At 49.5% G+C, this 25,724-nt stretch overlaps 2 protein-coding genes and 2 pseudogenes across 2 annotated transcripts; 1 reads left to right on the forward strand and 3 right to left on the reverse strand.

The window, feature by feature from the left end:
- The first annotated feature begins 1,862 nt into the window (after positions 1-1,862).
- Positions 1,863-4,572, forward strand: LOC123101926 (protein NUCLEAR FUSION DEFECTIVE 4). The gene is made up of 2 exons (XM_044523171.1): positions 1,863-2,387; positions 3,091-4,572. Exons 1-2 carry the CDS (start codon positions 1,947-1,949, stop codon positions 4,252-4,254), a joined length of 1,605 nt encoding a protein of 534 aa, XP_044379106.1. The 5' UTR covers positions 1,863-1,946; the 3' UTR covers positions 4,255-4,572.
- Positions 4,573-4,707: 135 nt separating this feature from the next.
- LOC123101928 (AAA-ATPase ASD, mitochondrial-like) lies at positions 4,708-6,592 on the reverse strand (annotated as a pseudogene).
- A 449-nt stretch (positions 6,593-7,041) lies between these two features.
- LOC123101929 (AAA-ATPase ASD, mitochondrial) lies at positions 7,042-8,821 on the reverse strand. Its single transcript, XM_044523172.1, has one exon. It carries the CDS (start codon positions 8,692-8,694, stop codon positions 7,204-7,206), a length of 1,491 nt encoding a protein of 496 aa, XP_044379107.1. The 5' UTR covers positions 8,695-8,821; the 3' UTR covers positions 7,042-7,203.
- A 501-nt stretch (positions 8,822-9,322) lies between these two features.
- Positions 9,323-10,854, reverse strand: LOC123106263 (AAA-ATPase At3g28580-like; annotated as a pseudogene).
- Positions 10,855-25,724: the final 14,870 nt, after the last annotated feature.

Here is a 25,724-nt window from a genome sequence, read left to right on the forward strand (position 1 = left end):
AAAGACTCTCTTCCACTTGTTTCCTTCTTGGTAGTCTTTGTGTCTCCTTAACCAACCAAATCATTCGCTAACTGGATATATGTTGCCCACGATTAAATAGCATTAGTATCACTCAACTTCACGCATCCATGGTGTCATTATTATAAGGTACACAAAGCTTGGCAATTCCTTAGACTTATAGTGCGCCTCTTAATTTCAGCAATAATAGCACGAGAAGAAAGATCCAATTTTGTGAGATTGTTCTTTATCAATAGCATAGATGTTCCATTCTCCATAGCAATAACCAGTCTGAAAATAACACTGCAAATGGTTTGAGCTTGTGTCAAATATTAGGCCCAAGTTGTTAACTGCGTCATTTTTCAACCAAACACATCTCCCTTGTTGGTAAGTCTATAGGGCACCAGGGCTTGTACTGCACCTGGATTCAGCTTGTACATACAAATGTTTTCAAAAAAATCTGAGAAAAAGTCTACAGATGGGCACAACATGAACCGATAATATCACAAAAATCAAGTACCTTTTGAATCTCAACTAATGTCAAGGTCCAAAAACAAAAGTAGTATTGACAGTGGTAATGGGCAAAATTTAAAGCCCAACTGATGTTGTGTACTATCAGAGTCAAATTTGTCTTTTTCTCCCGAACTATATTATAAATTATACTTCAAATTTGTGACACGGGTGTTCCCTCTTGCAGGTTGAATTTATGTTGGAACTATTTTATTTCAAAATTTAATTGGATTATAATATTTATAGTAGAACTACTGTCGCATTTGAATATTCTCATTCATGAAGATTTGATATGCTATTATTTTGATCCGTGTCCGTGAACCAATCCGCAGATAAATAGTGTGTCCATTTTGTGGGCCCGCATTGAAGGTGCCTTTAAGGCCTATCTTGCCGACACAGTGGTCGTGGTCATGACAGCAGGCGTCAAGCCGTCAAGGTCTTCACAACGCCACAACTATCCTTCCCTGTCTCCACCAAGTTCATAGGTAGTGCAACGGCGGCGGACCCGTGCGTTGCCACGAAACAACACATTTACGCACAGTGACATGTTTTTAGCAAGTAATATTAAAGATATCAAACAAACATGAAAGCTGCTCCAATAATCACTTATCATGTTAATGTGAGTAGAAATAACAAATAACAATGTTGAGATAGACAATTTAACAAAGAAAAAGGACACCAACCCCTTCTTACGTCCGTAATTCAAGAATAAACGGTCCTTTTCAAGGGTTTGTTATGCTCTCATCAAGAATATCGTTTTCGACTTTAAAAAGAGTTTGAATTTTATATACAGTGCAGCTCTATTAAAAGTGCAAGAATAAGCGGGGCCTTTTCAGGCTTTTGTTAGGTTCTCAATTTCACACGGATTCGCACATTCGATAATTACAATCTTATAAAAATTGCAATTTAGTAGGAGTACTTCCAAGGGTAGAGGGGTTTGAGTTCTTTTGCCAGCTTGCCTTTTGATTGAATACTCCTTGAGCTCCATTATCTTGCTCTTGTCCACATGTCCACATGACACAAGCAAAATCATAGCTAGAAGACGACAACTTGGCTTGGATCCATGCTAAGAAATACTCCCTTCGTCCGAAAATACTTGTCATCAAAATAAATATAAGAGGATGTATTTAAACATATTTTAGTTCTAAATACATTTATTTTTATCCATTTTGATGACAAGTATTTTCGGACGGAGGGAGTATATTGTTTGATAATCATGCTCAAATTAAAAAAGTCACCCTCTCCTAGAAAAAGAAAAAACATTCTCCATTTCTCACAATTGCTATGGCTTCTTCTCGGTGGGCCCACGCTGTCAGTGACACACGGCGGCTAGTGGGTGTCACGTAGCTCACGTGGCAGCGCAAAGAGAGGTCCTTGAAGCCACCGAGCTAAAAAAGACATTCTTTTCCACCTCTTCTGTTCCGGCAGGGGCGGCGGCGATGGCGGCCAGGACGCGGTGGTCGGCGCTGGCGGCGAGCGCTCTGATCCAGTGCTTCGCGGGGGGCAGCTACTGCTTCGGCGTCTACTCGCCGGCGCTCAAGGCGTCGCAGGGCTACGACCAGTCCGCGCTCGACGCCGTCGCCTTCTTCAAGGACGTCGGCGCCAACGTCGGGGTCCTCTCGGGCCTCCTCGCCGCGTGGGCGCCCGCGGGAGGGCGCCGACGCCCCTGGGTCGTCCTCCTCACCGGCGCCGCTCTCTGCGCCGCAGGGTACCTCCCCATGTGGCTCGCCGTCGCGGGTGTCGTGCCCGCCCCGCTCCCGCTCGTCTGCCTCTACATGCTGCTCGCCGCGCAGGCGCAGACCTTCATGAACACGGCCGATGTCGTCACCGCCGTCGAGAACTTCCCCGACCGCCGCGGCACCGTCATCGGCATCATGAAGGTACCTGCTGCCGATCGATCCCCTTACTCTGCTTTCAGTCTCTGCTCTGTTCCTCTGCATCAGTAATTTGCTCTGTGAGTTACAACAAGAAAACAATCCAAAGAAGCATGTGAAATCCACAGGCTCTGTCTGCTCCAATCGTACAAACCAAAAAGAGGCATGTGAAAGGATCTGTTTTGTTCCATTTTTATGTGCAGAAATCTGTTTTGGTGGCATACCACAGTGGCACAGTAGTACAGAGATTTATGCTGAAAGTAGTCAAGGAGAGTAATTTTGATGCAACACAACCTTATTTAGAGACAAACAGTTCTAGAGAAGTACAATTCATCGAGCACAACCATTCTGGGAATCCTTGCTCCCTGGGAGGCAGCATCACAGGTTCTAGAAAAGTACAGTTGTGTAGGTACAGGAACTGTTTCATAATAATGTTTTCTGGTCCAGATACATCAGAGAGGCAATAATGCAGTGTTCATTCGCTGGCCTCGTCCTTTACCTACCACACCAGGTGGAGCTATCATTTTTGTCTTAATTGCCCGAACTTTCAGTGTTATTGTCTTCAGTTCCCGCCTAACTGTATTCATAACTCTGATGATGTGAACTTGTGTGGATCCAACATTGCACACACTTTATTTTCTCAATAATCCCAACCTACACTCTGTTTCGCAGTTTATGACATCGATTCATCTGTTTAATTTCCAAACAGGGTTTTCTAGGCTTGAGCGGCGCAATACTGGTCCAAGTACAGCGCACTCTCCATATTGATCCCGGCAGTTTCATACTTATGCTGGCAATACTACCCACAGCCATCGCGTTGCTGCTCATGTACTTTGTCGACGTCCACAGCGCTCATCAGCGGTACAACAAGAAGTTCCTCGATGCTTTCTCTCTCATGGCCGTTACTGTTGCTGGGTTCCTGATGGTTGTCATAATCTGCGACCAAGTTTTCATGATAAGTTCAGCTGGGCAGAGTGTTTGCTTCGCGATACTCTTGCTGCTGATCATGTCTCCAGTGACTATTGTTGTAAGGGCTCAGAGGTCCGAATCGAAGCAGCGAGAAGAACCAACGTCGGAAGAACAAACTGGTTTACTTCTTCATGAGGAAACGGCGCAGCAGGATTCAGAGAACGCCAGCTCTAGCACACCGCTTGTGGGATCTAATAATCAGGACATGTCGTCGGACAAAGCAGAGAACCTGAACGTGGTGCAGGCCATGTGCAAACTCGACTTCTGGCTGCTCTTCCTTGCGATGGCCTGCGGAATGGGCTCGGGGTTGGCCACGGTGAACAACATCAGCCAGATCGGGGGCTCTCTGGGCTACACGAGCAGGGAGACCAGCACTCTGGTGTCCCTATGGAGCATCTGGAACTTCTCAGGGAGGTTCGGCGCAGGCTACGTCTCCGACCACTTCCTCCGGTCGCGAGGACTGGGCAGGCCTTTCTTCATAGCAGCGACGCTTCTGGTCATGGGTGTAGGCCATGCCATCATCTCCTCCGGTTTCCACGCATCGCTCTACGTCGGCTCGGTCCTTGTCGGCTTGTGCTACGGGTCTCAGTGGGCTTTGATGCCGAGCATAACTTCAGAGATATTCGGGCTAAACCATTTTGGCACCATCTTCAACACGGTGGCCGTCGCGAGCCCTGTTGGCTCTTACATCCTCTCGGTGCGCGTGGTCGGGTTCATTTATGACAAGGAGTCACCGCAAGGTGAGCTTGCCTGTGCCGGTAAGCACTGCTTCGCACTCTCCTTCCTGATCATGGCATGCGTCTGTGTCTTCGGGTCTGCCGTAGCATTTGTATTGTTCATCAGAACAAGGAAGTTTTATAGACGGGTCATATATGCCAGACTGCTCCCTTTTGTAGATAAATGAGGAAATGTATATATACAAACCAGTTTTCCTGTATCTTTAATATAGTAGTAACAATATCATGTTAGCATTTGGTATTGTAGCACTCTCTTTAGATAGCAACAATACAATGGTCACTTCCTGTGTTAATAAGCAAATGAAAAAGAAACCAATATTTGTATTTCAGTTGAGTGACACATATTTATCGGGAAAAAAGCTGAGTGATACATACTCCCTCCGTAAAGAAATATATGAGCGTTTAGATCACCAAAGTAGTGATCTAAATACTCTTATATTTCTTTATAGAGGGAGTACTTTACAGGAGTTGTGCTCTTACAGCAATACCATGTTAGCATTAGGTATTGTAGCCTCCGTCCCAAAATAAGTGTCTTGGTTTTAGTTCAAATTTGAACTAAAACCGCTTCACTTATTTTGGGACGGAGGTATTATATAGCAACATTATAATGGCAATTTCTCTGAGAAGAGAAATCAATATTATTTATTTATTTTACTCCAGTTGAGTGATACATATTTTATTTGAACAAACACTGCATCTGTTTGTGTCTGTAAGGGAGCACTAGTTTACATGTTCACTCTGATCCTGTAACTCTACTCGTCACCTTGATTGATGTCTCCGTTGGCTACCTCTGATGTTTTGTCCTTCCCTTCGTCTTTCTTCGCCTCTCCCTCCTTTATCTCCTTGGCTTTCTTCACTTCAGCCTCCTTGGCCTCCTCTTCCTCCTTCGCCTTTGCCGCTCCTGCGTCCTCCTTGGCCTGCTTGAGCGCCTCGATGAGTCCTGCCAAGCACACATCAGGGTCCCTCCTTTTCTTCTTGGACATGGCATCAGGTTCTCCGCCACATCAGCAGGCGACATATCGATTTCCTCGAGCAGCTGCTGGATCTCGCCGAACAGCTCATGCTCAACGATGTCCATGTAGTTCTTGGTGAGCACCGTGAAGCCCTCGAAGCGACAGTAGGACATCTCTATGTGCTTGTCCATCCTGCCCCGCCGGATCAGTGCGGGGTCCAGCTTCTCCTTGTGATTGGTCGTGAAGATGATAATCCGCTCACCCCCGCAGGCCGACCACAGCCCGTCGATGAAGTTGAGCAGGCTAGAGAGCGTCACTCTTCTCTGGCTCCATTGATAGCTTGGATCTGTCATCGTCATCAGAATCCTTATCGCCAGAGGCCTTCTTGTCCTTGCGGCGTTTTTCGGTGAGGTCGGCGGAGCAGTCGATGTCTTCTATGACGATGATGGATTTGCCTGTTGTCGCAATGAAGAGCTTCCGCAGCTCGGTGTTGTTCTTGACGGCAGTGAGCTCGAGATCGTAGACGTCGTAGTCAAGGAAGTTGGCCATGGCAGCGATCATGGTGGACTTGCCGGTGCCAGGCGGTCCATAAAGGAGGTACCCGCGCTTCCACGCCTTGCCGACCTTTGCATAGTAGTCCTTGCTCTCCTGGAACGCCATGAGATCGTCAACGATGGCCTCCTTCTCATCAGGGTGCATGGCGAGCGTGTCGAAGGTGGCGGGGTGCTCGAAGGCGACGTGGCTCCAGACGCTCTTGCTGTGGTAGGGGTTCCAGTTGCGGCTGGCGTTGTTGGTGAAGAGACGGCGCTGGCGGTTCTTGACGGTGACGGCACGACCCTCGCCGAGCACGAAGGGCAGGTAGGAGTTGACGACGAGGTCGCGGTGGCGCCTGTGGAAGACGACCTTGTAGAAGCGCCGCTCGTCCTCGCCGGGGTAGAAGCTGATGACTTGGGCCCTGGACTGCCGCTTGGAGGCGTACCACCAGATGGTCGTGCCGGAGAAGTCGTCGGTGACCTCGTCGTGGTCGTCAACGGTGACTCGGAGGTTCTTGCTGTCCTTGCCGAGCTCGGCCTTGAGCCTCCATGCATGGCGAGCATAGGCATCGCTCACGTAGGCCTCGACAGCGAGAAAAAATTCGCTACGCTGGAATCGCTTGGCGCCGTACTCGGAGATGGTGATCTCGTGGTAAGGGTTGAAGTTGGCAGCAATCTTGGCTGCCCGGGTGGTGAGGAAGAGGCGGAGGGTGTCGGGGACGTGGTTCTGCACCATGGACCATAAGAAGATGGCGCTCGCCACCGCCGATCCAAACCATGGCAACCACTCCGCCATGGGCGCTATGGCTGGACCTCTTGATATTGTGTCTTGAGGCTTTCTTGTTGGAATGCTATAGGTCGATCTGCACTGGAAGCGCCTGCATATGTGTATATATAATGCTGGAGAGTTGTGGGTGATTTACTTAAGTTGACCTGAGTCTTCGTGCCCGTCTTCGTTTTTGTTGTCGTCATCGGAGCATGTTCGACTTTGCCTTTGTCGTCATCGGATCAGATTTGTGTTCTTCTTTGCCGTTGTCGGAGCAGGTGAGGAGGAGCTGTCGGAGCAGAGAAGAATCTACAGCATGGAAAAATCCTGTGGATTACCTTTGCCCAGTACGTTTGAGACAGGGGAGAGGTTGGCATTTCGTATTGTAGCTATTCCATACATACACAGGAATTATCATCATTATTATTCTTGTTGAGGGATACATATTTTGTTTTGTGCCCCCATTTGCCTTTCTCCTTGGCTTCACACTCTCCTTCATGATCATGGTGTGTGTCGTACCGCTCGTATTGTTCGTCGGGACGAGCATGTTCTATAGGCAGGTTATATACGCCAGAATGCTGTCTTTTGTAGTGAAGTGAGGAAAATGTTCGCTGTGTACTTGCAACAGTATCATGTTAGAATTATGCATCTGGTATCAGTTATATTAACTTTCTAAAGGTAACTTCCCGTGTGAATTAACCATTGAGAAGAGAAAGCAAAACCATTTTATTCCAGCTGAGTGATACATAATTTATTTGAACAAACACTATACATCCTTTTTGTTGTTGTAAGCGAGCACTAGTGAGCAAGCAAACTTGTTTGATGTCTTGGTTGGCTACCTGGCTTCCTGGCACGTTTTTTCTTTCATTTGTCTTCCTTGGGTTCCTCTTTCTCCTTGGCTTTCTTTGCTTCTGCCTCCTCTTCCTCCTTCGCCTTTGCCGCTGCCGCAGCCTCGACGGCGTCTTTCTTGGCCTGTTTGAGCGCCGCAATGAGGCCTGCCAAGCACATGTTCGGGTCCTTCTTTTTCTTCTTTGACACGGGCATCAGGTTCTCTGCCACGTCGGCTGGTGACATGTCGGTCTCTTCGAGTAGCTGCTGGATCTCGCCAAACAACACATGCTCGACGATGTCTAGGTAGTTTTTGGCGAGCACCTTGAAGCCCTCGAAGCGGCAATAGGACATCTCGATGTGCTTGTCCATCCTACCCCGCCGGATTAGCGCCGGGTCCAGCTTCTCCTTATGGTTGGTGGTGAAGATGATGATCCGCTCACCGCCGCTTGCCGACCATAGCCCGTCGATGAAGTTGAGTAGGCCTGAGAGTGTCACCTTGCTTTCATCGTCCTTCTGTGGCTCCGTCGGGTCCGCTTCATATTCATTGTCAGAGTCCTTGTTACTCGAGGCCTTCTTGCCCTTGCGGCGCTTACCAGTGAGGTCAATGGAGCAATCGATGTCCTCGATGACGATGATGGACTTGCTTGTCATCTCGATGAAGAGCTTTCGCAGCTCGGTATTGTTCTTGACCGACGTAAGCTCGAGGTCGTAGACGTCGTAATCAAGGAAATTGGCCATGGCGGCGATCATTGTGGACTTGCCGGTGCCGGGCGGGCCGTACAATAGGTACCCCCGCTTCCATGCCTTGCCGACCTTTGTGTAGTACTCCTTGCCATCCTTGAACGCAATGAGGTCGTCCATGATGGCCTCCTTTTGGTCAGTGTCCATGGCAAGCGTGTCGAACGTGGCCGGGTGTTCAAACTTAACATAGTCCCAGACGCTATTGCGAAGGTAGCGCCTCCGTCTACCACCGCAGTTGGTGAAGAGGCGGCGCTGGCGGTTCTTGACGATGACGGTGCGGCCCTCGGCGAGGACGAAGGGCAAGTAGGAGCCGACGACGAGGTCACGGTGGCTCCTGTGGAAGACGACCTGGTAGAAGCGTCTCTCGTCCTCGCCAGGGTAGAAGCTGATGACATTCCCCTTGGAATGCTTCTTGGAGGCATACCACCAGAGAGTCACACCAGAGAACTCATCGGTGACCTCCTCATGGTCGTCCACGGAGACCTGCAGGTTACTGCTGTCGCTCCCGAGCTCGGCCTTGAGCCTGCGGGCGCGGCTGGCGCACGCGTCGCTGAGGTAGGCCTCGACGGCGTAGAAGAACTCGCTTTGCTGAAAGCGCCCGGCGCTGTTCTCCAAGATGGTGATCTGGAGGTATGGGCTGAAGCAGGCGGCGAGCTTGGCGGCCCAGGTGGTGAGGTAGAGGCGGAGGGTGACCGGGACGTGGTTCTGCACCATGGACCAGAGGAAGATGATGCTGGCCATGGCCGACCCCAACCCCGCCCATCTCTCCACCATCGCCACCATGGCTGGCTAGCTCTCTTCTTGCTAATGTAACGCTGGAGATTTGTGTGTGTAGTGTATATATAGTTCCTGAGTTCTGGGTGCTGATTTACTTAAGTAGACTTAGGGGCGACCGGTGGTCGTTGTGGTCGTCGGAGCTGGTGAAGATGAGCTATCAAAGCCGGGTAACTTCATGCGCGCATGGAAAAAATGCAGAACTTGGTCGACCGGTGGTCGTTGTGGTCGTCGGAGCAGGTGAAGATGAGCTATCAAAGCCGGGTAACCTCATGCGCGCATGGAAAAAAATGCAGAACTTGGTTGCTTCCGGATTTGGGTTGCTTAATCAATTAATTAATGAAGGAGCAGGGTAGGTTCCGATTGCTAATTGCGTATTCTGTCACTGTCATGCGTAGTGTCGATATTGTGTTGGTGAAATTGTAGGGAAGCTTCTTATGCCACGTTTAGGTTTAACTCCCTATAGAAAAACTGGTTAGCATTTTGTTGTAGGTAAAGCGAATGGGTCTTGTTAGCATTTTGTATAGTTTTGCCGGAAATATTACAAATGAGAGATGAAACAATTATCTATATAAGTAAGGGGGCACATATTACAAATGAGAGATGCAACACACAATATCTCAGTTGAGAGCTTATATTTTCTGTGAACAAACACTGCATTTTCTTTTTGTACAAGCGGGCACTAGTGAACAAGCTCATTCTTTTTTCCTTGGCTTTCTTTCTTGATTTCACTTTACTTTGTCACCTTCCTTGATGTCTCCATTGGCTTCCTCTGCTGCTTTGTCCTTCCCTTTGTTTTCCTCCTTGGCTTTCTTCACCGCCGCCTCTTCTTTCTCCTTGGCTATCTTTGCTTTAGCCTCCTTGGCCTCTTCTTCCTCCTCCGCCTTGGCCGCTGCTGCCGCCGCATCTTCCTTGGCCTGCTTGAGTGCCTTGACGAGGCCCGACAAACACAAATCAGGGTCCCTCTTTTTCTTCTTCGACATTGGCATCAGGTTCTCTGCAACGTCGGCGGGTGACATGTCGGTCTCCTCGAGCAGCCGCTGAATTTCCCCAAACAGCTCATGCTCGATGACATCTAAGTAGTTCTTGGCGAGCACCTTGAAGCCCTCGAAGTGGCAGTATGACATCTCGATGTGCTTGTCCATCCTTCCTCGACGGATCATCCTTGTCACTAGAGGCCTTCTTGTCCTTGCGGCGTTTTCCGGTGAGGTCGATCGAGCAGTCGATGTCCTCTATGACTATGATGGACTTGCCCGTGGTCTCAATGAAGAGCTTCCGCAGCTCGGTGTTGTTCTTGACGGCAGTGAGCTCGAGATCGTAGACGTCGTAGTCAAGGAAGTTGGCCATGGCAGCGATCATGGTGGACTTGCCGGTGCCAGGCGGTCCATAAAGGAGGTACCCGCGCTTCCACGCCTTGCCGACCTTTGCATAGTAGTCCTTGCTCTCCTGGAACGCCATGAGATCGTCAACGATGGCCTCCTTCTCATCAGGGTGCATGGCGAGCGTGTCGAAGGTGGCGGGGTGCTCGAAGGCGACGTGGCTCCAGACGCTCTTGCTGTGGTAGGGGTTCCAGTTGCGGCTGGCGTTGTTGGTGAAGAGACGGCGCTGGCGGTTCTTGACGGTGACGGCACGACCCTCGCCGAGCACGAAGGGCAGGTAGGAGTTGACGACGAGGTCGCGGTGGCGCCTGTGGAAGACGACCTTGTAGAAGCGCCGCTCGTCCTCGCCGGGGTAGAAGCTGATGACTTGGGCCCTGGACTGCCGCTTGGAGGCGTACCACCAGATGGTCGTGCCGGAGAAGTCGTCGGTGACCTCGTCGTGGTCGTCAACGGTGACTCGGAGGTTCTTGCTGTCCTTGCCGAGCTCGGCCTTGAGCTTGCGTGCGCGGCGGGCGCACGCATCGCTGAGGTAGGCCTCGACGGCGAGGAAGAAGTCGCTGCGCTGGAAGCGCTCGGCCCCGTTCTCTGAGATGGTGATCTCGAGGTAGGGGTTGAAGCAGGCGGCGACCTTGGCGGCCCAGGCGGTGAGGTAGAGGCGGAAGGTGGGCGGTACGTAGTTCTGCACCACGGACCAGAGGAAGATGATAGTCGCCATCGCCGACCCGAACCCTGCCCACCTCTCCACCATCATTGCCGCCATTGCTGCAACTGGACCTCCTGCTGTTGTTGTGTCTTGTGCCGATGGAAAGCTGTAACTCGACCTGGACGCATATATATAATGCCAATGATTCGTGTGGTGATCTGCTTAGGTTGAAGCTAAGCAACGTGTAGTCGTCGTCGTTGTCGCCGTCTGCGTTGGAGCCGGTGAGGAGGCGAGAAGAGGCGGCGGGCGTCGATGGAACTGTCCAAGGAAACGGAGTTACTTAACTCTGAAGACAGTGGCAAAATGGGAATCGCCAAGCTCAGTCTAGCCAATCGCCAAGCTCCGTCGCTGTTTTTAGCTCATGGATTGCATCTCTGAGACTGACAGCCGAGTATAGAACAGAGACGAGGCAGGCCGGCCGGTGACATGTTCAGTCGTCGGCAAATGGAAGCATGGGTGACGACATGGTGTTGCGTTGGTGAGTGCTGAGGATGCATGACGCCATGTACTCCTAATATTTACCACAATAGTTCTATCTTCTATGTAAGTTAACTGAATTTGCATTGGACTGGTCCATTTTTGCGGGAAAGGAAGGAGGAGGCAAGGCCGGAAAGAGGGGGGCGCCACAGCGAGCGGCAGAGAGATGCTGGGACCCAGGTGAGGCCCAGCCAGGAATGGCCGTGATGACATGGCTCGCCGCGGCGTCGCATCCGGAGGCGAGTTTGAGAGTTAACAGGTGCGGGTGGTGGGCCTTTTCGTTTTGATTCCGGGGGCGGAGAAGAAACTGGAGGTTTTAGGTTGTGGTGAAGATTTTAAGGTTTGGGGTGGGACACCGGGGCCGGAGAAGAAACTCATGTCTCCGGCTAGAGGGTGGCATGCAGGAGGAGGCGGCAGCAGTAATTGAGATAGTGTGTGGTGATTCAGTCAGGAGAGGCTACGGAGCCAGCCGTGGAGCTTGGAAGACAACCGACTGAGCAGGATAGGAGGAAGAGGATGAGAAAAGAGAAAATCAATGGTAATTTTCGGATAGAAAAAAAGAGAGGTGATGTTTGCTATTGACACTAAGTGTCAACTTGTCTGGGCCTAGAAATTTGACTTGGTATTTTCATGAGATAGAAATCCTTACTCAAATCTTTGCATATGGACCGACATTGGGAGCATATGGACCATAGGTTTAGGGGTTGTTGGAAGGATATAGCTCAATCTGCATTGGACACGGCTGCGTGTGTCTATATATAATATTCGGATGTTCGTGTAGTGATTTAATTAGGTTGACCCAGGTCTTCGTCTCCGTCTTCGTCTTTGTCGTCGTCGGAGCAGGTTCGACTTTGTCTTTGTCATCATCGGAGCAGGTTCATGTTCTTCTTTGTCGTCGGAGGAGGATGGAGGAGATTCATCTTCATTGCCGTCGGAGCAGATGAGGCGGAGCTGTCGGAGCTGAGAAGAATCTACAGTCCATGCACGCATGGAAAAAACCTGTGGATTCCCTTTTCCCAGTACGTTTGAGACAGGGGAGTGAGAGGTTGGGTGTAGCCAAAGGGTCATGTTAGCATTTCGTATTGTAGCACCATTCCATAGTCCATACATAGGAATATTATCATTCCTGTTGAGAGATACATATTTTGTTTTGCCTCCCCTTCGCCTTTCTCTTTGGCTTCACTCTCTCCTTCATGATCATGGCGTGTGTCGTACCGCTCGTATTGTTCGTTGGAACAAGCAAGTTTTCTACGCGGGCTTATATACGCCAGATTGCTGTGTTTTGTAGAGAAATGAGGAAAATGGCGCTCAGTTTCCATTCGGTTCTTACAGATCATGTTAGCATTTGGTATTGTGTAGTACCATCTCTATATGGTATAACACTACAATGGTCACTTCCTGTGTGAATAAGCAAAAGAAAAGACACCAATATTATTTTATTTGTGTTGAGTGACACATCTTTATCAGTAAAAAAATTAAGTGATACATATTTTCTTTGAACAAACACTAAATCTTGTTTTTGGAAGGGTGCACTAGTGAACAAAGCTCACTCTACTCATGGGTGGCTTCCTCCAATGTTTTATCCTTTCATTTTTCTTTCTTAGTGTCTGCTTCCCCTTTCTCCTTGGCTTTCTTTGCTTCTGCCTCCTCTTCCTCCTTGGCCTTTGCCGCTGCCGCAGCCGCGACCGCGTCTTTCTTGGCCTGTTTGAGTGTCGCGATGAGGCCTGCCAAGCACATGTTCGGGTCCTTCTTTTTCTTCTTTGACATGGGCATCAGGTTCTCTGCCACGTCGGCTGGTGACATGTCAGTCTCTTCCAGCAGCTGCTGGATCTTGCTGAACAACACATGCTCGTTCACGTCTAGGTAGTTCATGGCGAGCACCTTGAAGACCTCGAAGCAGCAGTAGGACATCTCGATGTGCTTGTCCATCCTGCCCCGCCGGATTAGTGCCGGGTCCAGCTTCTCCTTGTGGTTGGTGGTGAAGATGATGATCCGCCCACCGCCGCTTGCCGACCATCGCCCGTCGATGAAATTGAGTAGGCCTGAGAGCGTCACCTTGCTTTCATCGTCCTTCTGCGGCTTCGTCAGGTCCGCTTCATATTCATTGTCAGAGTCCTTGTTACTTGAGGCCTTCTTGCCCTTGTGGTGCTTACCAGTGAGGTCAATGGAGCAATCGATGTCCTCGATGACGATGATGGACTTGCTTGTCATCTCGATGAAGAGGTTTCTCAACTCGGTATTGTTCTTGACCGACGTAAGCTCGAGGTCATAGACGTCGTAATCAAGGAAATTGGCCATGGCGGCGATCATTGTGGACTTGCCGATGTCGGGCGGGCCATACAATAGGTGCCCCCGCTTTCATGCCTTGCCGACCTTTGTGCAGAACTCCTTGCCATCCTTGAACGCGATGAGGTCGTCGATGATGGCCTCCTTCTGGTCACGGTGTCCATGGCAAGTGTGTCGAACATAGCCGGGTGATCAAACTTAACATAGTCCCAGACGCTATTGCGAAGCTAGCACCTCCGTCTATGTAACACCCACAATGCGGCTATATCTCCCACGTGTCGGGGCACGACTTAGAGGCATAGCCGCATGGTAGTTTTGTCGCAAGAGGGATAATCTTCACACAATCCCATGTACTGAATAAGAAATGGATAAAGAGTTGGCTTACAATCGCCACTTCACACAAATAACAAGTTAAACATACATCATCCAGAGTACAATCAAAGGTCCGACTACGGAACCAAAAGAAAAGGAAGACAACCCCAAATGCTAGATCCCCGATCGTCCCAACTGGGCACCACTACTGATCATCCGAAAAAGACACACAACAACGATCAAGATCTTTATCGAGCTCCCACTTGAGCTCGGTTGCGCCACCTGCACTGGTACCATCGGCACCTGCAACTGTTTGGAAGTATCCGTGGGTCATGAGGACTCAGCAATCTCACACCCGCGAGATCAAGACTATTTAAACTTATGGGTAGGATGGGGTAATGAGGTGGAGCTGCAACAAGCACTAAGCAAATATGGTGGCTAACATATGCAAATAAGAGTGAGAAGAGAAGCAACGCAACGGTCGTGAAGCTAGAAGTGATCAAGAAGTGATCCTGAAACTACTTACGCACAACCATAACACAAGAACCGTGTTCACTTCCCGGACTCCGCCTAAAAGAGACCATCACGGCTACACACGCGGTTGATGCATTTTAATTAAGTCAAGTGTCAAGTTATCTACAACCAGACATTAACAAATTCCCATCTGTCACATAACCGCGGGCACGACTTTGAAAGTTTAAACCCTGCAGGGGTGTCCCAACTTAGCCCATCACAAGCTCTCACGGTCAACGAAGGATATTCCTTCTCACGGAAAGACCCGATCAGTCTCGGAATCCCGGTTACAAGACATTTCGACAATGGTAAAACAAGACCAACAAGACCGCTCGAATGTGCCGACAAATCCCGATAGGAGCTGCACATATCTCAATCTTAGGACACATCAGATGGGCAAGACGTCGGGTTGGCATAGACCCTGGTTTCCCAAGGGGCGCCGGACATCGCCCAGTTCGGACCAACACTTAGAGAAGCACTGAACCGGGGGGAGGGGGGTTAAAAATAAAGACGACCCTCGGGAGCGCGACTCCCAAGGGAAAAGTAATAGGTGGTTGTGGAAAATGTTAAAACCAAGGTTGGGCCTTGTTGGAGGAGTTTTATTCAAAGCGAACTGTCAAGGGGTTCCTGTTGGGGATATAGCTACCAGGTATGACCCGCCCAGGAGGGGCCTGGTCAACCCCAATGGCGGGTTACAAAAGAAGCCCAGTAATATTCAAGGTGATAGTTTATTAAGACTTGTAGAAGGCCTAAGCCCAGAGGCAGCTTAAGGCCCAACATTGTAAACCGCCGTATGTAAAGAAACACTTGTAAAGAAAGGCATATAAAAGAAGTCACCGAGCTGGACACGTTTTATGAGCCGGCCGGGACTCTGCAGGCCGCCAGGCGTCAACCCATGTATATAAGGGGACGACCCAGCGGCGGCTTAGGAGAAGAAACAAGAGATCGATAGCCAAGCTAGCGGATTAGCTCCTTGGTCATTGAAACCCTAGCAATTCCAACACAACTAGACATAGGCTTTTACCTTCATCGTAAGGGGCCGAACTAGTATAAATCTCTCGTGTCCTTTGTCCCGATTAACCCCTTTGAGCTTCCTAGTTGCGATGGCCCTATGACTAAGTCCTTTTACTAGGACATCTGCCGTGACAATTCCACGACAGTTGGCGCCCACCATGGGGCCAGTGCACGGTGGATTTGAGTTCTTGGAGGGCAACTTCGAAGGGCTCAAGGGATACGTTGTGGGCCCGATGACCAAGAGTCGTCGCGGCAAGCTCTACATCAACGACGAAGGCTGGGGCCCCGAGGCCGGCTCAATTGAGTACGGGTACTGGGTCCCCTTCGGCGGAATCCATGTCTTCATCGGCCGGATCGGCGAGTCAGACCCTAAGCCGGACGTCTACACCAACCTCGTTGAGACGACTCAACGCGCGAGATCCGCCCGGGCTCAACTTGCCGTGAAGCATGCCTTCATGGTTGCATCCATGGAGGTGAATTCTCTGAAGGATCAGTGGATGGTGGTGAGACGGCCATCTGTTCCGATGCTACTGTTGGAAATATGCCCTAGAGGCAATAATAAAATGGTTATTATTATATTTCCTTGTTCATGATTTATACTACGGGTATCTCTGAAAGTGTCTGTTGGGTTGGCACGAATCGAGACTGGGATTTGTCACTCCGTATGACGGAGAGGTATCTCTGGGCCCACTCGGTAATGCATCATCATAATGAGCTCAATGTGACCAAGTGGTTGATGACGGGATCATGCATTACGGTACGAGTAAAGTGACTTGCCGGTAACGAGATTGAACGAGGTATTGGGATACCGACGATTGAGTCTCGGGCGAGTAACGTACCGATTGACAAAGGGAATTGTATACGGGATTGATTGAATGCACGACATCGTGGTTCATCCGATGAGATCATCGAGGAGCATGTGGGAGCCAACATGGGTATCCAGATCCCGCTGTTGGTTATTAACCGGAGAGTCGTCTCGGTCATGTCTGCGTGTCTCCCGAACCCGTAGGGTCTACACACTTAAGGTTCGGTGACGCTAGGGTTGTAGAGATATTAGTATGCGGTAACCTGAAAGTTGTTAGGAGTCCCGGATGAGATCCCGGACGTCACGAGGAGTTCCGGAATGGTTCGGAGGTGAAGAATTATATATAGGAAGTCCAGTTTCGGCCATCGGGCAAGTTTCGGGGGTCACCGGTATTGTACCGGGACCACCAGAAGGGTCCCGGGGGTCCACCGGGTGCGGCCACCTATCCCGGAGGGCCCCATGGGCTTAAGTGGGGAAGGGAACCAGCCCCTGGTGTGCTGGTGCGCCCCCCTTGGGCCTCCGCCTGCGCCTAGGGTTGGAAACCCTAGGGGTGGGGGCGCCCCATTTGGCTTGGGGGGGGGGAGCCACCCCCTTGGCCGCCGCCCCCCTTGAGATCCAATCTCTAGGGCCGGCACCCCCCATAGGGGCCCTATATATAGTAGGGGGGAGGAAGGGTAGCCGCACCATAGCCCCTGGCGCCTCCCTCTCCCTCCCATGACACCTCTCCCTCTCGTTGAGCTTGGCGAAGCCCTGCCGAGAACACCGTTGCTTTCACCACCACGCCGTCGTGCTGCTGGATCTCTATCAACCTCTCCTCCCCCCTTGCTGGATCAAGAAGGAGGAGACGTCTTCCCAACCGTACGTGTGTTGAACGCGGAGGTGCCGTCCGTTCGGCACTCGGTCATCGATGATTTGGATCACGACGAGTACGACTCCATCAACCCCGTTCTCTTTAACGCTTCCGCGCGCGATCTACAAGGGTATGTATATGCACTCCCCTTTCCCTCGTTGCTAGATAACTCCATAGATTGATCTTGGTGATGCGTAGAAAATTTTAAATTCTGCTACGTTCCCCAACAGTGGCATCATGAGCTAGGTCTATGCGTAGTTTCTATGCACGAGTAGAACACAAAGCAGTTGTGGGCGTTGATATTGTCAATTTACTTGCCGTTACTAGTCTTATCTTGATTCGGCGGCATCGTGGGATGAAGCGGCCCGGACCGACCTTACACGTACGCTTATGTGAGACTGGTTCCACCGACTGACATGCACTAGTTGCATAAGGTGGCTAGCGGGTGTCTGTCTTTCCCACTTTAGTCGGATCGGATTCGATGAAAAGGGTCCTTATGAAGGGTAAATAGAAATTGGCATATCACGTTGTGGTTTTGGCGTAGGTAAGAAACGTTCTTGCTAGAAACCTATAGCAGCCACGTAAAAACTTGCAACAACAATTAGAGGACGTCTAACTTGTTTTTGCAGCATGTGCCGTGTGATGTGATATGGCCAAAAAGATGTGATGAATGATATATGTGATGTATGAGATTGATCATGTTCTTGTAATAGGAATCACGACTTGCATGTCGATGAGTATGACAACCGGCAGGAGGCATAGGAGTTGTCTTAATTTATTTATGACCTACGTGTCAACATAAACGTCATGTAATTACTTTACTTTGTTGCTAAACCGTTAGCCATAGTAGTAGAAGTAATAGATGACGAGACAACTTCATGAAGACACGATGATGGAGATCATGATGATGGAGATCATGGTGTCATGCCGGTGACGATGATGATCATGGCGCCCTGAAGATGGAGATCAAAAGGAGTAAATGATATTGGCCATATCATGTCACTATTTGATTGCATGTGATGTTTATCATGTTTTACATCTTATTTGCTTAGAACAACGGTAGCTTAAATAAGATGACCCCTCACATAATTTCAAGAAAGTGTTCCCCCTAACTGTGCACCGTTGCGAAGGTTCGTTTTTTCGAAGCACCACGTGATGATCGGGTGTGATAGTTTCTAACATTCGAATACAACGGGTGTAAGCCAGATTTACACACGCAATACACTTAGGTTGACTTGACGAGCCTAGCATGTACAGACATGGCCTCGGAACACGGAAGACCAAAAGGTCGAGCATGATTCGTATAGAAGATACGATCAACATGAAGATGTTCACCGATGTTGACTAGTCCGTCTCACGTGATGATCGGACACGGCCTAGATGACTCGGATCATGTTTCACTTAGATGACTAGAGGGATGTCTATCTGAGTGGGAGTTCATTGAATAATTTGATTAGATGAACTTAATTATCATGAACTTAGTCTGAAATCTTTACAATGTGTCTTGTAGAACAAATGGCCCACGCTAATGTTGCCCTCAACTTCAACGCGTTCCTAGAGAAAACCAAGCTGAAAGATGATGACAGCAACTATACGGACTGGGTCCGGAACCTGAGGATCATCCTCATAGCTGCCAAGAAAGATTATGTCCTAGAAGCACCGCTAGGTGACGCATCCATCCCAGAGAACCAAGACGTTATGAACGTTTGGCAGTCACGTGCTGATGATTACTCCCTCGTTCAGTGCAGCATGCTTTACAGCTTAGAACCGGGGCTCCAAAAGCGTTTTGAGCAACACAGAGCATATGAGATGTTCGAAGAGCTGAAAATGGTTTTCCAAGCTCATGCGCGGGTCGAGAGATATGAAGTCTCCGACAAGTTCTTCAGTTGTAAGATGGAGGAAAATAGTTCTGTCAGTGAGCACATACTCAAAATGTCTGGGTTGCGTAACCGCTTGACTCAGCTGGGAGTTAATCTCCTGGATGACGCGGTCATTGACAGAATCCTTTAGTCGCTTCCACCGAGCTACAAGAGCTTTGTGATGAACTTCAATATGCAGGAGATGGAAAAGACCATTCCTGAGGTATATTCAATGCTGAAATCAGCAGAGGTGGAGATCAAAAAGGAACATCAAGTGTTGATGGTGAATAAAACCACTAAGTTTAAGAAAGGCAAGGGTAAGAAGAACTTTAAGAAGGACGGCAAGGGGGTTGCCGCGCCTAGTAAGCAAGCTGCCGGGAAGAAGCCAAAGAATGGACCCAAGCCCGAGACTGAGTGTTTTTATTGCAAGGGAAGTGGTCATTGGAAGCGGAACTGCCCCAAATACTTAGCGGACAAGAAGGCCGGCAACACTAAAGGTATATGTGATATACATGTAATTGATGTGTACCTTACCAGTACTCGTAGTAGCTCCTGGGTATTTGATACCGGTGCGGTTGCTCACATTTGTAACTCAAAGCAGGAGCTGCGGAATAAGCGGAGACTGGCGAAGGATGAGGTGACGATGCACGTCGGGAATGGTTCCAAGGTCGATGTGATCGCCGTTGGCACGCTACCTCTACATTTACCTATGGGATTAGTTTTGAACCTCAATAATTTGTTATTTAGTGCCAGCTTTGAGCATGAACATTGTATCAGGATCTCGTTTAATTCGAGATGGCTACTCATTTAAATCCGATAATAATGGTTGTTCTATTTATATGAGAGATATGTTTTATGGTCATGCCCCGCTGGTGAATGGTTTATTCTTAATGAATCTCGAGCGTAATGTTACACATATTCATAGTGTGAATACCAAAAGATGTAAGGTTGATAATGATAGTCCCACATACTTGTGGCACTGCCGCCTTGGTCACATAGGTGTCAAATGCATGAAGAAGCTCCATGCAGATGGACTTTTGGAGTCTCTTGATTACGAATCATTTGACACGTGCGAACCATGCCTCATGGGTAAAATGACCAAGACTCCGTTCTCAGGAACAATGGAGCGAGCAACCAACTTATTGGACATCATACATACTGATGTGTGCGGTCCAATGAGTGTTGAGGCTCGCGGTGGCTATCGTTATGTTCTCACCCTCACTGATGACCTGAGTAGATATGGGTATGTCTACTTAATGAAACACAAGTCTGAGAGCTTTGAAAAGTTCAAGGAATTTCAGAGTGAGGTTGAGAATCAACGTGACAGAAAAATCAAGTTCTTGCGATCAGATCGTGGGGGGGAATACTTGAGTCACGAATTTGGCACGCACTTAAGGAAATATGGAATAGTTTCACAACTCACGCCGTCTGGAACACCTCAGCGTAATGGTGTGTCTGAACGTCGTAATCGCACTCTATTGGGTATGGTGCAATCTATAATGTCTCTTACCGATCTACCGCTGTCATTTTGGGGCTATGCTTTAGAGACTGCCACATTCACTTTAAATAGGGCTCCGTCGAAATCCGTTGAGACGACACCGTATGAATTATGGTTTGGGAAGAAACCTAAGCTGTCATTTCTAAAAGTTTGGGGATGCGATGCTTATGCCAAGAAACTTCAACCTGAAAAGCTCGAACCCAAATCGGAAAAATGCGTCTTCATAGGATACCCTAAAGAAACTATTGGGTATACCTTCTACCTCAGATCCGAAGGCAAGATCTTTGTTGCCAAGAATGGATCCTTTCTAGAGAAAGAGTTTCTCTCGAAAGAAGTAAGTGGGAGGAAAGTAGAACTTGATGAAGTATTGCCTCTTGAACCGAAGAGTGGCGCAGCTCAAGAAAATGTTCCTGAGGTGCCTGCACCGACTAGAGAGGAAGTTAATGATGATGATCATAAAACTTTAGATCAAGTTGCTACTGAACTTCGTAGGTCCACAAGGGCACGTTCTGCAACAGAGTGGTACGGCAACCCTGTCTTGGAAATCATGTTGTTGGACAATGGTGAACCTTTGAACTATGAAGAAGCGATGGCGGGCCCAGATTCCGACAAATGGTTGGAAGCCATGAAATCCGAGATAGGATCCATGTATGAAAACGAAGTATGGACTTTGACTGACTTGCCCGATGATCGGCGAGCCATAGAAAATAAATGGATCTTTAAGAAGAAGACAGACGCGGATGGTAATGTAACCATCTATAAAGCTCGGCTTGTCGCTAAGGGTTATCGACAAGTTCAAGGGGTTGACTACGATGAGACTTTCTCACCCGTAGCGAAGCTGAAGTCCGTCCGAATCATGTTAGCAATTGCCGCATTCTATGATTATGAGATATGGCAAATGGACGTCAAAACGGCATTCCTTAATGGTTTACTTAAGGAAGAATTGTATATGATGCAGCCGGAAGGTTTTGTCGATCCTAAGAATGCTGACAAGGTGTGCAAGCTCCAACGCTCGATCTATGGGCTGGTGCAAGCATCTCGGAGTTGGAACATTCGTTCTGATGAGATGATCAAAGCGTTTGGATTTACGCAGACTTATGGAGAAGCCTGCATTTACAAGAAAGTGAGTGGGAGCTCTGTAGCATTTCTCATATTATATGTGGATGACATACTGTTGATGGGAAATGATATAGAATTCTTGGAAAGCATAAAGTCCTACTTGAACAAGTGTTTTTCAATGAAGGATCTTGGAGAAGCTGCCTACATATTAGGCATCAAGATCTATAGAGATAGATCGAGACGCCTCATTGGTCTTTCACAGAGTACGTAGCTTGACAAGATATTGAAGAAGTTCAATATGGATCAGTCAAAGAAGGGGTTCTTGCCTGTGTTGCAAGGTACGAGATTGAGCATGGCTCAATGCCCGACCACGGCAGAAGATAGAGAAAAGATGAGTGTCGTCCCCTATGCCTCAGCCATAGGGTCTATCATGTATGCTATGCTGTGTACCAGACCTGATGTAAACCTTGCCGTAAGTTTGGTAGGAAGGTACCAAAGTAATCCCGGCATGGAACAGTGGACAGCGGTCAAGAATATCCTGAAGTACCTGAAGAGGACTAAGGATATGTTTCTCGTTTATGGAGGTGACGAAGAGCTCGTCGTAAAGTGTTAGGTCGATGCTAGCTTCGACACAGATCTGGATGACTCTAAGTCACAAACCGGATACGTGTATATTTTGAATGGTGGGGCAGTAAGCTGGTGCAGTTGCAAGCAAAGCGTTGTGGCGGGATCTACATGTGAAGCGGAGTACATGGCAGCCTCGGAGGCAGCACAAGAAGCAATCTGGGTGAAGGAGTTCATTACTGACCTAGGAGTCATTCCCAATGCGTCGGGCCCGATGACTCTCTTCTGTGACAACACTGGAGCTATTGCCCTTGCCAAGGAGCCCAGGTTTCACAGGAAGACCAGGCATATCAAGCGTCGCTTCAACTCCATTCATGAAAGTGTTCAAAATGGAGACATAGATATTTGTAAAGTACATACGGACCTGAATGTAGCAGATCCGTTGACTAAACCTCTCCCTAGAGCAAAACATGATCAACACCAGAACTCTATGGGTGTTCGATTCATCACAATGTAACTAGATTATTGACTCTAGTGCAAGTGGGAGACTGTTGGAAATATGCCCTAGAGGCAATAATAAAATGGTTATTATTATATTTCCTTGTTCATGATAATTGTCTATTGTTCATGCTATAATTGTGTAATCCGGAAATCATAATACATGTGTGAATACATAGACCACAACACGTCCCTAGTGAACCTCTAGTTGACTAGCTTGTTGATCAAAAGATAGTCATGGTTTCCTGACTATGGACATTAGATGTCATTGATAACGGGATCACATCATTAGGAGAATGATGTGATGGACAAGACCCAATCCTAAGCATAGCTCAAAGATCGTGTAGTTCGTTTGCTAGAGCTTTTCCGAATGTCAAGTATCATTTCCTTAGACCATGAGATTGTGCAACTCCCGGATACCGTAGGAGTGCTTTGGGTGTGCCAAACGTCACAACATAACTGGGTGACTATAAAGGTACACTACGGGTATCTCCGAAAGTGCCTGTTGGGTTGGCACGAATCGAGACTGGGATTTGTCACTCCGTATGACGGAGAGGTATCTCTGGGCCCACTCGGTAATGCATCATCATAATGAGCTCAGTGTGACCAAATGGTTGATCACGGGATCATGCATTACAGTACGAGTAAAGTGACTTGCCGGTAACGAGATTGAATGAGGTATTGGGATACCGACGATCGAGTCTCAGGCGAGTAACGTACCGATTGACAAAGGGAATTGTATACGGGATTGATTGAATGCATGACATCATGGTTCATCCGACGAGATCATCGAGGAGCATGTGGGATCCAACATGGGTATCCAGATCCCGTTGTTGGTTATTGACCGGAGAGTCGTCTCGGGCATGTTTGCGTGTCTCCCGAACCCGTAGGGTCTACACACTTAAGGTTCGGTGACGCTAGGGTTGTAGAGATATTAGTATGCGGTAACCCAAAAGTTTTTCGGAGTCCCGGATGAGATCCCGGACGTCATGAGGAGTTCCGGAATGGTCTGGAGGTGAAGAATTATATATAGGAAGTCCAGTTTCGGCCATCGGGAAAGTTTCGGGGGTCACCGGTATTGTACCGGGACCACCAGAAGGGTGCCGGGGGTCCACCGGGTGGGGCCACCTATCCCGGAGGGCCCCATGGGCTGAAGTGGGGAAGGGACCCAGCTCCTGGTGGGCTGGTGCGCCCCCTTGGGCCTCCCCCTGCGCCTAGGGTTGGAAACCCTAGGGGTGGGGGGCGCCTCACTTGGCTTGGGGGGCAAGCCACCCCCTTGGCCGCCGCCCCCCTTGAGATCCAATCTCTAGGGCCGGCGCCCCCCTAGGGGCCCTACATATAGTGTGGGGGACGGAGGGTAGCCGCACCCTAGCCCCTGGCGCCTCCCTCTCCCTCCCGTGACACCTCTCCCTCTCATTGAGCTTGGCGAAGCCCTGCCGAGAACACCGTTGCTTCCACCACCACGCCGTCATGCTGCTGGATCTCTATCAACCTCTCCTTCCTCCTTGCTGGATCAATAAGGAGGAGACGTCTTCCCAACCATACGTGTGTTGAACGCGGAGGTGCCGTCCGTTCGGCACTCGGTCATCGGTGATTTGGATCACGACGAGTACGACTCCATCAACCTCATTCTCTTGAATGCTTCCGCGCGCGATCTACAAGGGTATGTAGATGCACTCCCCTTTCCCTCATTGCTAGATAACTCCATAGATTGATCTTGGTGATGCGTAGAAAATTTTAAATTCTGCTACGTTCCCCAACAGCTACGTCATCAATAGGCGAGACAAATTCTTTGTATCAGCTGCAAGATGGCATGCTTGGGGGCTGTTCCGATCGCAGCAGTATTCCGGACCCCTTTGAGCCACCGAATCGAACCGGAGTCTTCATGGCTGGCACTCAACCCGGGCAGAACTCCACGGCAGCAGCAGCAATAACCACCGGGTCGGCAGCGGCCGGGTCAGGAGACCCCGCGCGCCCCCAGCCCAGATGCTAATGGACCTCATGGATAAGTTGACGACTTTGTTGACTGCTGTGGTGGAGCTGGCGGATAAGGATCAACATGAAGCGGAGGTGGCACGGCTACGAGAAGAGATGGCACAAGCCAAGGAAAATTTAGCAGCAGAAGAGATCAGGATGGCCGCGGAGCGGGAATTTTTGGATGCTTGTGCTCCGCAGCTTCAAGCGGAGACTTTCTGGCTCTCGGTGGATCTGAACGCGTCAAACGAGGTCATGAGGAGAAGGCACCAGAAAACTCAGTCACGTCTGCCTCTGACATACGATCCTAGGAACCTTTTCCACACACCCGGGGCTGGTCCAAGTAACCCGCCGGAGGCAAACCGGATCATGACACCCGGGGTCGGGGCGCCGGTTCAACCGCGGGCCATGGAACCACCTCATATGAATACCGCTCCGCCTCATTACACACCAATACCACCGGGTCACTTTTCTAACCCTTTGGAGAATCTCATTGCTGCGTCGGCTCGTTTGGCGGCTCTCCCGATGGAAGGCGACTCTCTGACAACAATTGAAACACGAAGGGTGAGAGAACTTCTTCAGACGGCTTTGGCGCAGCAGGATGCGTACTCTTACAGTCGAGACAGAATCGATTCAACCCCTCGCCCAAGCCGGAGCCCGAGCTATATCAGGCATATGGACTCAGCCGCTATGTCGAGCAATGCTCAACGCTGTAACCAACCGTGTAGGCATGAGCCGGCGCAGGGTGGAGCCCTTAACCCGGCGGATCAGGAGAGAATCCCTCAAGAGGCTGAGCGGGCGGCTCAACTGGCAGCTGAGCAGGCGGTGTTGGGGAATGTAGTAATTTCAAAATTTTCCTACGCACAAGCAAGATCATGGTGATGCATAGCAACGAGAGGGGAGAGTGTGATCTACGTACCCTTGTAGACCGACAACGGAAGCGTTAGCACAACGCGGTTGATGTAGTCATACGTCTTCACGGCCCGACCGATCAAGCACTGAAACTACGGCACCTCCGAGTTTTAGCACACGTTCAGCTCGATGACGATCCCCAGACTCCGATCCAGCAAAGTGTCGGGGAAGAGTTCCGTCAGCACGACGGTGTGGTGACGATCTTGATGTACTACCGTCGCAGGGCTTCGCCTAAGCACCGCTACAATATTATCGAGGATTATGGTGGAAGGGGGCACCGCACACGGCTAAGAATATGATCACGTGGATCAACTTGTGTGTCTAGGGGTGCCCCCT

This window comes from Triticum aestivum, chromosome 5A, assembly GCF_018294505.1.
Source record: "Triticum aestivum cultivar Chinese Spring chromosome 5A, IWGSC CS RefSeq v2.1, whole genome shotgun sequence".
NCBI lineage: Eukaryota > Viridiplantae > Streptophyta > Magnoliopsida > Poales > Poaceae > Triticum > Triticum aestivum.

What these genes read in the sequence shown, in the direction of transcription:
- LOC123101926 (XM_044523171.1), top strand. Translation starts at nt 1,947, where the DNA reads ATGGCGGCCAGGACGCGGTGGTCGGCGCTGGCGGCGAGCGCTCTGATC. An exon ending in CCGTCATCGGCATCATGAAG is followed by an intron (nt 2,388 to 3,090) that starts GTACCTGCTGCC and finishes ATTTCCAAACAG; the next exon opens with GGTTTTCTAGGCTTGAGCGG.
- LOC123101929 (XM_044523172.1), bottom strand. Translation starts at nt 8,694, where the DNA reads ATGGTGGCGATGGTGGAGAGATGGGCGGGGTTGGGGTCGGCCATGGCC.